Source organism: Sinocyclocheilus rhinocerous, unplaced genomic scaffold (assembly GCF_001515625.1).
Source record: "Sinocyclocheilus rhinocerous isolate Xijiao unplaced genomic scaffold, SAMN03320098_v1.1 scaffold688, whole genome shotgun sequence".
NCBI classification, from domain to species: Eukaryota; Metazoa; Chordata; class Actinopteri; order Cypriniformes; family Cyprinidae; genus Sinocyclocheilus; species Sinocyclocheilus rhinocerous.
This window is the reverse complement of record NW_015651641.1, coordinates 692,240-709,733: the sequence shown is the minus strand read 5'-3', so window position 1 is coordinate 709,733 and position 17,494 is coordinate 692,240. Positions and strand designations below refer to the sequence as shown.

General features: G+C 35.8%; 1 protein-coding gene across 1 annotated transcript in view; it reads left to right on the top strand.

Moving 5' to 3' along the window:
- Positions 1 to 17,494, top strand: part of sardh (sarcosine dehydrogenase) — a 71,706-nt gene that overhangs the window by 7,636 nt on the left and 46,576 nt on the right. Inside the window, exons 7-8 of the mRNA XM_016518725.1 lie at positions 4,065 to 4,203; positions 14,866 to 14,952. Coding sequence (XP_016374211.1) covers positions 4,065 to 4,203; positions 14,866 to 14,952 — 226 coding nt within the window. The remainder of the gene's footprint in view (positions 1 to 4,064; positions 4,204 to 14,865; positions 14,953 to 17,494) is intronic.

Genomic DNA, 17,494 nt, shown 5'->3' with positions numbered 1-17,494 from the left:
GCTCCTCCCTCCGTCTGATCCGCCCTGGCTCCTCCTGCTCCCCCCTGTCTTCTCCCTGGCTCATCCCTCTGTCTGATCCGCCCTGGCTCCTCCTGCTCCCTCCTGTCTTCTCCCTGGCTCCTCCCTCCGTCTGATCCGCCCTGGCTCCTCCTGCTCCCTCCTGTCTTCTCCCTGGCTCCTCCCTCGGTCTGATCCGCCCTGGCTCCTCCTGCTCCCTCCTGTCTTCTCCCTGGCTCCTCCCTCGGTCTGATCCGCCCTGGCTCCTCCTGCTCCCTCCTGTCTTCTCCCTGGCTCCTCCCTCCGTCAACACCACCCTGGTCATCTGCCTGCATTCCTCCCTGCCCTTTGCCACCGCCTCGTCCTCCTCCCAAACCCCCTCCCTTCTTCCCTCCCTCCTTCTACAGCACAAGGTTGTGTCTTCCGGGAGGGTGGGAGTACTGCCACAATAATGGACTGTTAGTTTGTTTTCATTAGAGTTCACTGACATAGTTTCTGTCGTCCTTTGATTAGTTCATTTAGTTCACCTGTGTTAGTTAATTATCCTCATTTGGTCTGTGTATTTAAGTTCCTCTGTTTCTCCTTTAGTTTGTCCAGTATTGATGTTATTTTGTTGCGTGTTCCCTTTGCCTTCATGGATTATCATCTTCTTGGATTCTATTAAACTCTTGTGTAGATGACCTTCGTCTTCGTGTGCCCTTCCTCTACACGTTGCGTGACAGAAACCAAGGAATTGTACTAAATTAAATGTGTTACCACAAGCATCAGTTCGAATTGTGTAAAAATTATAAATAGATGTTTCACACTAGATTGCTGTTTCCCAGCAGTTTGTAGCTGCCATGGAGTTACATTTATATGTATTTACAGGCAATATTAATATATCATTATTTAATATAAAGGAATTTTACTGCTGTTCAAACGTTTAGGATCATTTAGAGTTTTAATGTTTTTAAAAGAATATTCTTACGGTCATCCTGGCTGCATTTATTTGATCAAAAATACTGAAAAAAAAAAGATATTGTGAAATATTATTGCAGTTTAAAATAACATATTTCAATATACTTTAAAATATAATTTATTTCTGTGATGTAAACCTGAATTTTCATCAGCCATTATTCCAGTCCTCAGAGTCACATGATCCTTCAGAAATCATTTTAATGTGCTGATTTATTATCCATGTTGGAATAAAAAGTTAAAAAGAACAGCATTTATTAAAAATAGAAAGTTTCTACTATCACTTTTTTTTTTATCAATTTAATGTCCTTGCTGAATAAAAGTATTATTTTTTTTCAAAAAAAACAATGAAAAAAAGTTCTGAACCCAAACTTTTGAACAGTAGTGTATATTGTTACAAAGTCACTCACTGGGGTTCACCAGACCACAGATATTTTGGTACTTCCAGTACAAAGAAAACAACATCTTGTACAATCCCAGCCAGTGAACGCTTATACTTCATATGCATGATGATGGTTACTGACTGGCAACTTGTCTTGTATTATGTCATGCCATACAAACCACCTTATCTTTAATAGTGACTAAAACAGAGGCTGCATACTGGGCATACATACACACTACTGCAAAATACAGTCATCACTCTTCTTCTGACTGCTTAACCCAATCTGTACACGCAAACATTTTTCACACTACATTTAACCCAACATTCGGATAAAGACCAGGGTTAGCGCAGGGTAAGTACCACCTTACCACCTGGGTTCCTAAGCTTAACAGGGTGAAACAATGAGGTACTCGACAATTAAAGCAAGTTATTTAGCAAAAGACAACTAATCATAAACTGCCTTTTTACAGTCACAGCACTTTCACATTTTCACTACCATTCATTTTTTTATATTTTTGAAAAAAGTATTTTATGCTCATCCTGGCTGCATTTATTTGATCAAAAATACTGAAAAAAAAAGATATTGTGAAATATTATTGCAGTTTAAAATAACATATTTCAATATACTTTAAAATATAATTTATTTCTGTGATGTAAACCTGAATTTTCATCAGCCATTATTCCAGTCCTCAGAGTCACATGATCCTTCAGAAATCATTTTAATATGCTGATTTATTATCCATGTTGGAATAAAAAGTTAAAAAGAACAGCATTTATTAAAAATAGAAAGTTTCTACTATCACTTTTTTTTTAATCAATTTAATGTCCTTGCTGAATAAAAGTATAATTTTTTTTTCAAAAAAAACAATGAAAAAAAGTTCTGAACCCAAACTTTTGAACGGTAGTGTATATTGTTACAAAAGATTTCTATTTTGAATAAATGTTGTTCTCTTTAACTTTTTATTCATCAAAGAATCCTGTTGCATGTTAAAAAGAATAATATTTAATAATATTTAAAACTAAAATATGTTGCTAAAAATTTATCCTGTTTTAGTGGGGCCAATAAAAAATGGCAGAGCAAGTAAAAACCAAACTATATTTTCTACACATCATGGCATCTGATATTCATCAAATGAAGTTCAAATGCTGTTTTATTTGGTCATCTCAAGTGTCTGAATCGCAGTGATGCTGTACACTCCCAGTAAAGTATGCTAGACTGTAGTTGTCTGCACCGTTTTCCTCAACCTAGCACTCAAACCGACCAAAATTTAATTCAGCACTAATTTTGTCACTGCATTTGTGTGGTTACTTGATGTCTGCAATTCCATTAGTGAATTGGTCATCATCAGTAGATGCACTTCATTCTTAGTGGGTGTAACAACGTTCGTAGTCACGGGAAGAAGGAGGCGGGAACCGGCGAACACTTAAACAAAACTTTAATCAAATAAACAAACACAAAACGAAAGTAAAGCGGCAGCCCCACTCCTCCCTTTTATCCTTCCGGAGCTCCTCCGTGAGACTCGAGACCGGTGAGTGGTGCAGGTGTTGCTCATTATCAATTACTCCACCGGCCTCGCTCCGTTCCCACGGCTCTCGGCCCCGCCCCACTCGTCACAGTGGGTTCTTCCTGCTGTGTTGAGTCTGTCCCTCTTTCACTTTTTTTTTTTGCTCTTGGTCTGTTTTTAAGCTGTTTTCTTGGTCTGTTTTCTATGGGGTTGTCTTGCTCTATTCATTTTACACTGCAGTGGCAAAACACAACAGCGGCTGTGGCATAAGCACTTAACTCACAGCCCCTCTGTGGATTATGCAACACTGTGTGTGTGTGTGTGTGTGAGAGAGAGAGCTTGTAATTTGATGCATAGTCGATGATAGCCGTGTTACTCCTCACAGAGAGGCCAGCTAGTCATCACTGAAACTGAAGAGATGTTTGTCATTCACATGATGTGCTAGTGAAGCTGATGGACTTTTTTGCTCCTGGAGGGTCTGTGAAACTGAGCAATAAATATCAACCCCCCTTTTTAAAATCAGCATTAAAATAAACAGTGGACAAAAACTAATAATCAAAAGTTTGAAATAATTAAGTTTTAAAACAATTTTTTTAAGAAGCCTCTTATGCTCACCAAGGCCACATTTATTTGTTTGAAAAATACAGTAAAAAAAGCTTGTTTCTGCCATGGGATAAAAATATATAGGTAACTTATAATTTAAGTCTGACTTATTATTTTAATCGTTTTTTCTTGTTTTGTCAAATGTTTTTTTCTCGCAATTCTGAGAAAAAAAAAACAGAATAATGAGATATAAAAAAGTCACAATTATCTTATTTATTATTCTGTGGCGGAAAAAACTGAACTGCGAGATGATTCAGCTTTGCATCACAGAAATAAATTGCATTAGTTTCAAATAGAAAACAGTTCATTTAAATTGTAATAATATTTCACAATATTACTGTATTTACTGTATTTTTAATTAAATAAATGCAACCTTAGTGGAAATAAGAGTCTTCTTTCAAAAACATTTAAAAACCTTAATTCTTCCAAGCGTTTGAATGGTAGTCTGCTCATATCAGCATGTGGTGAGATGGAGTCATGTTGTTGTTTAGTAAAGCACCATATGGCTGCTACGAAAGCCTTGTCATACATGAACATAATGAGCTAGTTTTCTTTTGAAATGTTGATATTTGAACTTATGATGTGAACTTGTTTTTAAATTCTAAAATGTCTTTTTTTTCTAGAATATGCCCAACGTCAGGGACCATGATGCGTCAGTCTACCTCCGTCTCCAAGGTGACGCTCTTTCTGTGGGAGGCTACGAACAAAACCCCATATTCTGGGAGGATGTAAGTTGCAATAACTGTGTTTCCAAATCTGACAGTAAAATAATTTAACTGAGACATAAAAGTTGTTATTCCTTCCATATTTTTGCTGTAGTTGTATGTGATATATTTTCTGTGTTTGATTTGATTTCCACAACCCAGATTTCAGTTCACATATGTGTGATCACACACTGCTCCTGGGAAGTTCCCACTTACAGCTGATTCGATATGCATTCATGTGTGCGTTAACTGGTGTTTCATCAAAGTATTTACAGTATCTTTCTAGTTAGTGATTAAAAATGTACCCTAGTGGTCATCGGCTGATATTAATGATTTTAAATTAGTATTGGTTGATATTGGATAATTGTGCATGCTAATTTCTGCCTATTTTTACATTTAGATTAACTTTTGCATCTAACAAAGTTGATCTTTATAAACATTTTCTAAATATTATTTATATGTTATTTATACACTATTGTAACATTTATTAATATATTTAATTAGCTTTTATATTTTCAGTTTTTATTTTCATTTTAGTTTGTCATTTTATGTACTTTTCACATTTTTTTTTAAAAATATTTATATTTATCTTTAATTTATGATATTTTAATATTAAACTTTTTCAATAAGTTGCCAAGGCAACATTTAAGTTTATATATATATATATATATATATATATACACACACATATATATATACAGTGGGTACGGAAAGTATTCAGACCCCCTTAAATTTTTCACTCTTTGTTATATTGCAGCCATTTGCTAAAATCATTTAAGTTAATTTTTTTTCCTCATTAATGTACACACAGCACCCCATATTGACAGAAAAACACAGAATTGTTGACATTTTTGCAGATTTATTAAAAAAGAAAAACTGAAATATCAAATGGTCCTAAGTATTCAGACCCTTTGCTCAGTATTTAGTAGAAGCACCCTTTTGATCTAATACACCCATGAGTCTTTTTGGGAAAGATGCAACAAGTTATTCACACCTGGATTTGGGGATCCTCCGCCATTCCTCCTTGCAGATCCTCTCCAGTTCTGTCAGGTGGGATGGTAAACGTTGGTGGACAGCCATATTTAGGTCTCTCCAGAGATGCTCAATTGGGTTTAAGTCAGGGCTCTGGCTGGGCCATTCAAGAACAGTCACAGAGTTGTTGTGAAGCCACTCCTTCGTTATTTTAGCTGTGTGCTTAGGGTCATTGTCTTGTTGGAAGGTAAACCTTCGGCCCAGTCTGAGGTCCTGAGCATATAAGCTTAATACTTTTAATACTTTTATTTAACAATAACAACACTGAAACATTTTAATTTAACATAAAATTTATGTCCATCTTTTGGACTACCCTTATAAGTTATTTTTAGTGTGTTTTATTTTTTTATTTCTAAATGTCAGCTCATGGGAAATGCAGTGCATGACACCTGCAGTATCACTTTCAGAAGCCTCTTAATGAACTGTTGTGGTTCATGTAAATGTGCCTGTGTAGGGGTTTCTGTCCAGTATGTCCACAGTATTATTTGAGCCGCTTCATTGAGTTCTGCTTTAATGCGCTTGTGGTTCTGTCTTAATTAATGCCAGTGATCTGGGGGACTGCTGAGGGGACTGCTGAGGGGGTTTTGATTGTAAAGGTTAGAATATGTATTATATCTAATTCTAATATGGCAAAATATATGTTTTACATTAAATGTCTCCTTTTAAATCTCTTCATGTTGTTTCTCAGTTTAGACTTTAAGTTGTAAATGCATTTTAGCCTATACCAGTGTTTTAGTATCATTTAAGTACTATTATTATTTTCTATTTTACTATTATTTAGTATAATTGTATACTATTATTACTGTTATTTTAGTTTTATTTGAATTTTAGTTAGTTTTAGTAATTTTGTGTTTTGTGTTAATGTTGTGTGTTGTCATTTTGATATTTTTTTGGTTTATTTTTAATGTCTATAGTTTTTTTAAGCTTTAGTTTATTAAGTTTTAGTTATTTTAGTACTTCAACTTAAACTAAATGAAAATGAGACGTTGCCTTGGCAACTAACTGAAATTATTTTAAGAATTAAAAAAATATATATTTTATTTCAGTTAATGTTTATTTTATTTCAAGTAATGAATATGGGTTTTTAGTGGTTTTAGTTTTAGCTAACAATAATAACCCTGCAACACTTAAAAAAAAAAAAAAAAACCTGGTGGTGAAACAAGTTTTTCTCAGAAATCGCTAATAAATGTCATAAATAATTACAAAGAAACGGCAAAGAAACGCATTGAATTAAACATGAAATTTTGAAGTAGAAAGACTAAAAAAGTATTTTCTTGTAAAACATACTCCAACAATCTTTCATGTACAACTTTAATTCTATTTTTTAGTGTATATACTGCATAGATTTTTTTAAGTATCTGAATTAATATGCCTTAAACTAAGATAACAATTTCAAACAGTAGTATGTCACTTGACCTTATCACACACAAATGTGTTTATAAAAATGGTTATTGCACATTTTAATTCGATTTCGTGTAAAAATTCTGTGACATTTTTCAGTCCAATCATATAAGTCAAAAAGGAGATTTAATTTAACTGATATGGGGTTAATACCACTAATATCAAATTCATTTGTCAAGGAAATGTTGCATACTGTGCACAAAATACTGCAGAAATAGTAAACGTATTACTTACTATTGTTCAGTAGTATGATATTCTATACGCAGCATGTGTGTTTGTGAGTGCTTCTGTCTGCAGATATTCTAGTGTTATAATGTCTGGAGATCAGTTTTTTTTACCCTGTCACTCACCTCTCATTTGACCACATTTACACTGTATTGCCTTTGGTAATGATCTCCAGCCAGCAGTATTCTGTGTGTAACAAAGCTTTCTCATTAAAATCACCCTCTGTCAGCTCACGCTTTCACTAGAGAAAGCAACAGTCATGCTATGAAACAGCGGATCAATATCTTAGGGAAGTGTGAACATTTTGAGAAATGTGTTTGTAGAAACTGCGGCCGTCTGAAACTCTTAATGAGACGGTGTGAAGCCTGGCCGGGTTTTCAGCACATGCAGCCTCTACAGTTTTATTTTTACACTTCAGTCTGCTCCACACCAGCCACATATTCTCTCCATTTTTGCGATCAGCATTTCATCAGCTGTCCGATTGCTCCCACCGTTTGCTGCTGCTTTCCATCCCACGGTTTCGAGTTCATTGACAGTCCCCTGTGGCAGCGAGAGAAGACAGTGACAAGCAGAGGACTTTGCTTAAATAAAATTACAAATTGAGAAGTTTTCATGGTAGAAGCATACTTGTGCCAAGAAAGTGAAGTTGGAGTTGTGCAGATGGTGGGAGGAGGTTCAGTCTGCTTTTTATTCTGTAGTGGGAACAAAAGACAGAATTTATGGGGGGGGAGGGGTCAAGATATAAACCCGGAATTATGGGTTTATGAAAGACAATAAAAGAAAGCAGCTCTCATGTAGCATCAAATGCCAGATTATAGAAGTAAGTTTTTAGGCTAGATTTATAAACCGCAAGTGTTTGAGCCTGTCTAATGTATAGGGGCAAACTGTTACAGAGCTTTGGGGCCACCACTGCAAATGCTCGGTCACCCCTGCTCTTCAACTTTACCCGTGGGACAACTAAAAGCAAATGGTCAGCAGACCTAAGTGCTCTTAACGGAGCATATAGCTTGATCAAGTCGGAAAGATATTTAGGTGCTAAACCATTAAGAGATTTAAAAACAAATACCAAAATCTTAAACTGAATCCTAAAATGGACAGGTAACCAGTGAAGAGAGGCAAGAACGGGGGTGATGTGTTCCCGCTTTCGTGTACCATATAAGCTTAATACTTTTAATACTTTTATTTAACAATAACAACACTGAAACATTTTAATTTAACATAAAATTTATGTCCATCTTTTGGACTACCCTTATAAGTTATTTTTAGTGTGTTTTATTTTTTTATTTCTAAATGTCAGCTCATGGGAAATGCAGTGCATGACACCTGCAGTATCACTTTCAGAAGCCTCTTAATGAACTGTTGTGGTTCATGTAAATGTGCCTGTGTAGGGGTTTCTGTCCAGTATGTCCACAGTATTATTTGAGCCGCTTCATTGAGTTCTGCTTTAATGCGCTTGTGGTTCTGTCTTAATTAATGCCAGTGATCTGGGGGACTGCTGAGGGGACTGCTGAGGGGGTTTTGATTGTAAAGGTTAGAATATGTATTATATCTAATTCTAATATGGCAAAATATATGTTTTACATTAAATGTCTCCTTTTAAATCTCTTCATGTTGTTTCTCAGTTTAGACTTTAAGTTGTAAATGCATTTTAGCCTATACCAGTGTTTTAGTATCATTTAAGTACTATTATTATTTTCTATTTTACTATTATTTAGTATAATTGTATACTATTATTACTGTTATTTTAGTTTTATTTGAATTTTAGTTAGTTTTAGTAATTTTGTGTTTTGTGTTAATGTTGTGTGTTGTCGTCTACAGTATCAAATGCAGCCGAAAGGTCTAGTAGAATTAAAATCGCACAGTCCCCTGAGTCAGTAGCAAGTAACAAGTCATTAAAAACCTTCAACAGTGCAGTTTCTGTACTATGTAAAGATTTAAAACCTGATTAAAACACTGTGTGAATACCATGTAGATCTAGAAATGAATTCAATTGTCCAAATACAACCTTCTCCAGTAGTTTGGAAAGAAACTGAAATTTTGAGATGGGTCTAAAATGACCAAAAACTGATGAATCCAAATTAGATTTCTTGATTACTGGTTCCACTGTTGCATGTTTAAAAGACTTAGGTACAACTCCCGAGGCCAGGCTACTATTAATAATTGCAAGAATTGTAGGACCAATAGTTTCAAATGAATCTTTTAGAAGACAAGGAGGAACAATATCCATGCCGCATGAGGATGATTTCATTTTAACAATGATCTCTCTCAATGAGGCCAGAGACACCGGCTCAAACTGATTAAAAACAGCAGAGCACTCAGTGGAAATGGATAAAAAAGTAGATGGGAGAGAAATGTTAGCTCTAACAGCCTCAATCTTATCCAAAAAAAAGTGTAAAAATTTCTCACACATTTCAGCAGAAGACTCTAAACAAGTAGCTTGGGGAGTGTTCAAAACAGCGTTAATAGTACTGAACAGCACAGCTGGCTTATGAGCGTTATTACAGATAACATTAGAGAGATACTTTGATTTCTTAGATCTAACAGTTTTTTGATATTTAGACAAGTTCTCCTTTAAAATATCGAAAGAAATCTGCAATTTATCCTTCTTCCAGCGGCGTTCCGCCCTTCTACACTCAAGCCTTACAGCTCGAGTATTAGCATTCAGCCACAGTTGAACTCTAGGTTTTTCTTGAACCGTCCTAAAAGGGGCCACTGTATCCAAAATACTTTGACAGGTTGAAAAAAACAATGAGGTTAAGTCATCAGTGTTAAGGCCATATGAGGACATTGAATAATCATCATCAATGCCATTAAAAGCCTCAGAAAACAATTGAGCAGTTGAAGGATTAATCGTACGACAGCGACGGGTTGGAGCAGTCACTTTAGAGTCACAAGGAGAACATATCTCAAATAAAACAGGCAGATGATCAGAGAAAATGGCATCACAGACTTCAATATTACCAATAGGCAAGCCGCCGTATGATAAAACCAAATCTAGTATGTGTCCACATTTATGTGTGGGACTAGCCACAAACTGAGTTAAGTTAAAAGACTCCACAAGATTTAAAAAAGCTTTAGCCAAAGGCTTGGTGGGACAGCACACATAAATATTAAAATCCCCAGCAATTAAGACCCGATCATATTTTGGCATGATTCCAGCCAAAAAATCAGAAAAATCATCGATAAAGTCCTTGTATTATGAGAGTTATTACAGATAACATTTGAGAGATACTTTGATTTCTCAGATCTAACAGTTTTTTGATATTTAGACAAGTTCTCCTTTAAAATATCGAAAGAAATCTGCAATTTATCCTTCTTCCAGCGGCGTTCCGCCCTTCTACACTCAAACCTTACAGCTCGAGTAGTAGCATTCAGCCACGGTTGAACTCTAGGTTTTTCTCGAACCGTCCTAAAAGGGGCCACTGTATCCAAAATACTTTGACAGGTTGAAAAAAACAATGAGGTTAAGTCATCAGTGTTAAGGCCATATGAGGACATTGAATAATCATCATCAATGCCATTAAAAGCCTCAGAAAACAATTGAGCAGTTGAAGGATTAATCGTCCGACAGTGACGGGTTGGATCAGTCACTTTAGAATCACAAGAAGTACATATCTCAAATAAAACGGGCAGATGATCAGAGAAAATGGCATCACAGACTTCAATATTACCAATAGGCAAGCCGCCGTATGATAAAACCAAATCTAGTATGTGTCCACATTTATGTGTGGGACTAGCCACAAACTGAGTTAAGTTAAAAGACTCCACAAGATTTAAAAAAGCTTTAGCCAAAGGCTTGGTGGGACAGCACACATGGATATTAAAATCCCCAGCAATTAAGGATCATATTTTGGCATGATTCCAGCCAAAAAATCAGAAAAATCATCGATAAAGTCCTTGTTGTATTTGGGTGGGCGATAAACAACGGCTCACAGCACCGGATAACCCAGACTTAGTTCAAAAATATTGAGTTCAAAGCTGGAATAGGAGTAAGATGGCAGACGCCGACAGTTTAAATGTTCTTTAAAAATAGTTGCTACTCCGCCTCCTCGTCCCGTAAGACGTGGAGAGTTAAAATAGGTACAGTTCAGTGGTAAAACTTCTGAAAAAGCACTCGACTCACCAACACCGATCCAGGTCTGTCACACACAACATGCCCAGATCCTTGGAGGTAAAAAAGTCATTTAAAATATAGGACTTGTTAGCTAGTGATCTAGCATTCACCAAGGCTATCCTCACTGGAGATGAGTCTTTGAACGACGAAGATTCGCGGTCAAAAGGTCGAAGGAGAGAAGCATCCACACCACCTCACCATGAATGTGGACCGGAGGCTCCTTATCCACGCCGATTACAGGTACCAGCCACTTATTCGCGGGATCCTAGAATCGTCGAAGCACGTACCGGCGACAATCCACGTCAAGACCTGCTAAAATCCAGCGAGGATCGGCAGTTGGGAACAAAGCCATTAAAGTTTTCACTTTCACCAACAGACCACTTCGTTTACCACAACGTCTGGATCGCTTCTTCTTCCCGAGAGAGCATAGGGTCCGGCAGAGATAGGCAGGTAATCCACACAGGAGCGGAGGAGGGGGCGAATTGTTTTTTCCACCCCAATTAACATTATAGATCGCCGTATTTTCCATAGCTGATCAAATGCCAAGAAGTGTTTGGCGATCATACACCAGTAGAGAGTCTGCAGTATTTAAAACAGTCGATTAAAACAAGACAAACATCCATACAACCGGGAGCAACAGACGGCCGGCCACACACACTGGCGCCATCTTGTTTTGTGTTTTGTCAAAGACACAGATCCTCCATAGATGTACATTAGAAGTAAGCAAAAGCTTGTGAATCCCAATTAACACTTGATAATTATTCCTTTTGGTGTGACCGCGGTGTCCCACTGGCCATTAACTGCGTCCACTTTAGTCAAGAACTACACTTGAAAATCCCCATTACTTGATTGAAGACCACCTGTGTGCAGTGGTGTTTCACAAGATTTCAGAATAAATGTAGAAGTGTGTTTGCTGCTCACACTCACGCTGTCTCTCACTACTGTGTCGTGAGTCGGTGTATCGTGAACACTGGCCAGAGGTCTTGATCCACTAAACACTGATGATGCAATTAATTAAACCATTATGTGGTTTCACATTAAATATTATCAACAAAATTGCAGTATAATATGATTACTGATATCCTTTGAGATCCTGTCTGGTTATTATTTATTTTGTTTATTGTGAATTCTCATTGTAAGTGTTAAAAAGTTACTGTATCATGAAATATGCAAGTGCTCTTTATTTCTGTTGTCTTTAAATTATTTAAATATGTAATTTAAAAAATGTCATATTATATACACACACACACACATTTATTTTTATTTAATTTTAATTAAAAATACAGTAAAAACAGTAATATTGTGAAATATTATTACAATTTCAATTTAATGTTATATTTAAATATATTGTAAAATGTAATTTATTCCTGTGATCAAAGCTGAATTTTCAGCATCATTACTCCAGTCTTCAGTGTCACATGATCCTTCAGAAATCATTCTAATATGCTGATTTGCTGCTTAATAAACATTTCTGATTATTATCGATATTGAAAGCAGTTTTTGCTGCTTAATGTTTTCATGAAAACCGTGATACATTTTTAGGAAACAAATTTTTACTCATGCTAATAATGTAATTTGTAATGAAGAAAAAATTTATTGGAACCTTTTTTTTTTTTAAGTAAGAAACCAGATTTTACACTATTATTGCAAAATAATAATAATTTTGACAGATCTTTCATTCATTGAAGCACAAGTTTCTCTTTTTATCATTCTCAAATCATGTTCAGTATAATAACATAATAATATCATTTGCAATTAAGCAATTTGTAATACATTTTAAAAAATGTCAAATTAGCAGCATTTTCACTAGCGATCTCACTTTTGGACTTCCAATATTCATTTGAATCAATTCAAATGTGTTGTAATTTGAGTTTGGAGGGTTTGATCGCACCACACATTCTCAATTGAATCATGTTTAGTCAATTTCTCGTGCTCTAACTTCTTCGGTTTGCCGTGTTTGACACTATAAGGTGACCTCTGAGGACGGCAGTCAGAGCACTTCGGTCATTTCTGGCGATAGCTGTGTGTGTGTGTGTGTGTGTGTGTGTGGTGACGTATGAATAAGAGCGATGGAGGAGAGGAAGATGGATAAATAAAATATAGCTGCAGCCTCACCCTATCCTTTGTGCTCTCAAAGAGCAGATGATGTTGCGGAAAAAACACTTTCTCATGTGGAGTAATGGAAAAGGCGTGTCTCAGCTCTTCATCTCTCTTTTTCTGTCTCACCTCTCAATCTCTCTTGCACTCGTGGCCTTTGTTTCTCCTCGCACTCGTTCGCCTTTGCATTTCTCTCTGTCTTTGATGCTTTTGAGGGTCATCCCACATCTTACTACTGAAAGCTTTGACTGTTATAGACCATTACGTGAGCGCTCAGCAGAAAGAGCCTTTCAGAAAGATCTGATCTGACCCACTGGCAGCACCATGTGCCTCATTTTCCCACCTCTCACCCTTATTTTCTTACTTTCTGTGCTTTAAAAAAGCCTTATCATAAACTCTCATAGCAATTATTTTTTGCTGAAGTGCTCTTATAGTGTCAAGTTTTCTTGCACCATAAACAGTCGTAATTTCACTATATATGCTAGTCCAGAATACATCTAACTGACATTGTACTGTACATGTAAATACGTTGTTGCTTTAACAATGTTTGTTGCTTAATGTAATATCCTACGGAGGCTAAATGTCAAATCGAACAACATTTAAGGATTCACAAAACCGTAACTATTTCAACAAGTCAGGTTTTCAAAAGGACTGTTTAATCATGTTAAATTTGATCATGATATATCATGTTAAATTTTGGGTTGAACAATCTTGATATGTTTTAAAGTTTGGCACGTATTTTTATTTTTGATGCTGAAATATTTTTGTTGACAAATTATATGCACGGTCACAGGAAAAATGTACTGAATTGAATTGATTATAACAAGAAGAAATATTGAATTTTTTTTTTTTAGTAAAAGACAAAAACCATGATAAAAGCAAAAAATAAACACTTGCTGTTGTATCTCTTAAGATTTTATGTAAATTATGTATTTTATGATAGAATAACACATGAAGGAGAAACATGAAAAAGAAAGGGTACATACAATAAAACATGACATTTTATGGCACAGATATTTAAAGGTAATTATGCAACCTTCTTGAGTTTCGCCACAGTAACACAAAAAACACTGTACACTACCAGTCAAAAGTTTGGGGTCTGTAAGGCTTTTTGGTTTGTTAAATGTTTCTGAAAGAAGTCTCTTCTGCTCAGCAAGGCTGCATTTATTTGATCAAAGATACAGTAAAAACAGTAATATTCTGAAATATTATTACCATTTAAAACAGTTGTTTTCTATTTGTATATATTTTAAAATGTAATTTATTCCTGTGATGCAAAGCTGAATTTTCAGCAGCATTACTCCAGTCTTCAGAGTCACATGATCCTTCAGAAATCAGTATAATATGTTGATTTGCTGCTCAAGAAACATTTCTGATTAATATCAATGTTGAAAACAGTTGTGCTGCTTAATATTTTAATGGTAAATGTGATTCTTTGATGAATAGAAAGTTCAAAATAACAGCATTTATTTGAAATAGAAATCTTAAATAACATTATGAATCACTTTTGGTGACTTTTGATCAATTTAATGTGTCCTTGCTGAATAAAAGGGGCTCCGTCTGCATTTTCTGTCCAGATGTCTGTCTATCTGTAAACATTTGGCAGATGTTTTTATCCCAAAGCGACCCTCATTGCATTTTATCAGTTCACACATTCCCTGGGAATTAAACCCATCTCACTGAAGCTTAGTTTCCATTAATGGTCTGGGAGGCTGGAGAGGTTTGAGAAGGGTAAAATATGCCAACATACTACACTGATCTCTTTTAGTTCAAAAGATTAGACCAAAAGGTTAGACCTACAGTGAATGGAAATTGAAGTGTTTTTTATCCTTTTTTTTTGTTTCCCTCCAGAATCCTTCACTGCAGATCACAAGCCCCTGATGGGTGAAGCACCCGAAGTGAGAGGCTTTTTCCTTGGATGTGGTTTCAACAGTGCAGGTAGAGCATGGAGCTTAAACACACATATACACACACACATGCACACACACCTGTCTCTTCCACAGCTGACCAGTGCCAAATGAATTATTTAACCCTGAAACCCTGTAGAGTTCACATGCAAAATCCAATCCCACCCACTCTCCATGTACACGCCACCTACTCAAGACCAACTCAACTTGATCTCTGACCCTTGCGTGTCCAGTACTTAAGCCATCCAGTCTGTTGTATTGAAATCCATCTCGTTGTGTGCAGTGCACAGTATTTTACTAGTGACTGTACTGGATTGTGATGTTGCTTCCTGTTTTAACTAGATTTTTCATTGTACTGTATTTGTACGATATCACCCAGCCCTAATTACATCACGTTTAATTGCAAGATTAAAAATGCAAATTAATGCATTTTGAGGTGGTATTTTTGGCTTGTGATTTTGAAGGTCAGATGAAACTCAGTCCGGATCTGGAGTAGTGCTGATTGTGCTCAGCTTGAGGCCGGGTCACCTTGCAGGCCTCAGACATGCTGACGGACAACAGGCCGTGATCGTGTGAACGGATCAGAATACATAGCTATTGGAATCACAATCAGATATTAGATGCGTGCTTGCTTTTTTATGACACATGGATTCCTGACCTCAGCATGCCAAACTTATTTCCTGGAACGAAAGGAGTACAAGAGGCTGTGATTGGTTATGTTACGTGATATACAGTGGCAGTCGTAATTCAGACATATTTACTCGCTCCAAACCTGTATGACTTTCTTTATACACAAAAGATGAACAGTTTTTGTCTTTACAATCATTGAACCCCATTGACTTTCAATGTATGGACAAATAAACACTGAGGCTTTTTAAAACCTTTTTACTCCAGTCTTCAGTGTCACATGGTCCTTCAGAAATCATTCTAAAAATGATTGTAAAATGATAAAAATGAAAATCTGCTTAAAATGTTTGTGGAAACAAAGTTTGGGGTAAGAAAGATTATAAAATTAATACTTGGAGATTAATACTTAATTAGAAATTAATACTTTTATTCAGCAAGGATGCATTCAATTGCTCAAAAGTGACAGTAAAGACATTTTTGTTATTACAAAAAATATTTAATTAAATGCTTTTTGAACTTTCTATTCATCAAAGAATCCTAAAAATCACAGTTTCCACAAACATATTAAGCAGCAAAAACTTTCATGTCATGTGACACTGAAGACTGGCGTAATGATGCTGAAAATTCAGCTTTGCATCAAAGGAATAAATTAGATTTTAAAATATATTACAGTAGAAAACTATTTTTAATTATATTTCACAGAATTACTGTTTATACTCCATTTTTCTTTAAATAAATGTATTAAATAACTTTTGATCAGTAGTGTAGGTCATGCAGATTTGGAATGACATGACGGTGAATAAATGATGACATAATTTTCATTTATAGGTAACTATTCATTTGAGGACAAACCATTATATCATCCTGAAACCATTAGATAAACCATTCAGTCTTGAAAGAAGCACTGAAATCCGTGATTAATTGCACATCTTTTGCTCTTGGAGAAAAACAGTGCATTCTAATACAGAGACACTCACCCTATGAATGTCAAAACTCTGAGAAGTGCTTCAAGTGGGTACTTACGGCGTAAGATGTTGATCAGGGATTCTCCTTGGGTGTGATTGCATCAGAGCTGTGAGATATCATTATGTGTGTGTGTGTCCATCAGTATGCATGACCACGGAGATGTCGTCCTTCCCCACTGCTTCCATCATGTCTGCACGCTTGTCTTCAGTCCGGTTTTTCCCTGTCTCGGTTCTCCTGTTCAATGTTACTGTCACACCATTGGATTGGGACAGACATATGTGCAAGGGGAAGTTGTCTTAAAGAGTTTCAGGACAGCTGATTAAATGGCCAGACTGTTGATGTGTATACCAGGTCACTGTAAAAAATGACCGTGAATTTAACGGTAAAAGGCTGTAAAAATGCTACAGTAAAAACCTGTTAAATGGTTAACGGTAAATTCCCCTACTATATACGGTGAAAAACTGTATTGGACATTACATGTATTGGACATTAATTTTACGGTAGTATACCGTTTTTGGAAGTGAAAAAGACTGTATAATTTACAGTGAATAACCGTAAATTGACATTCCCAGAATTCCCTGCGTTACATTTCAAATTTGATGTTTTTTTGTTGAAATAACTATGTTTCTTCTTAGTTTTTATATATGGTTTTTGTATATTAGGGTTGTGTGTTACACCTAATGTTGTTAAATGAATGTTTATTGCATTATTTCAGTGTTTAGCGTTTGTGTGAATGACACTGTGCACCTTCTATATATGTTATTATCTAAAAGCTGCTTGTGATGGGCTTTGGCTCATCATGTGACTTTCTCATCACCACATGCATTTGGTGGTTAGTGTATTACAAAGGTACAAAACAGATTTCAGTACGTCAATAAGGTTGGTATATTAACATTATATCAGTTAATGAAATTACGGTATTTAACTGTAAATTTAAGTTAAAACCGTAAAACCTAAAACATTGCTACCGTATTTTTTAC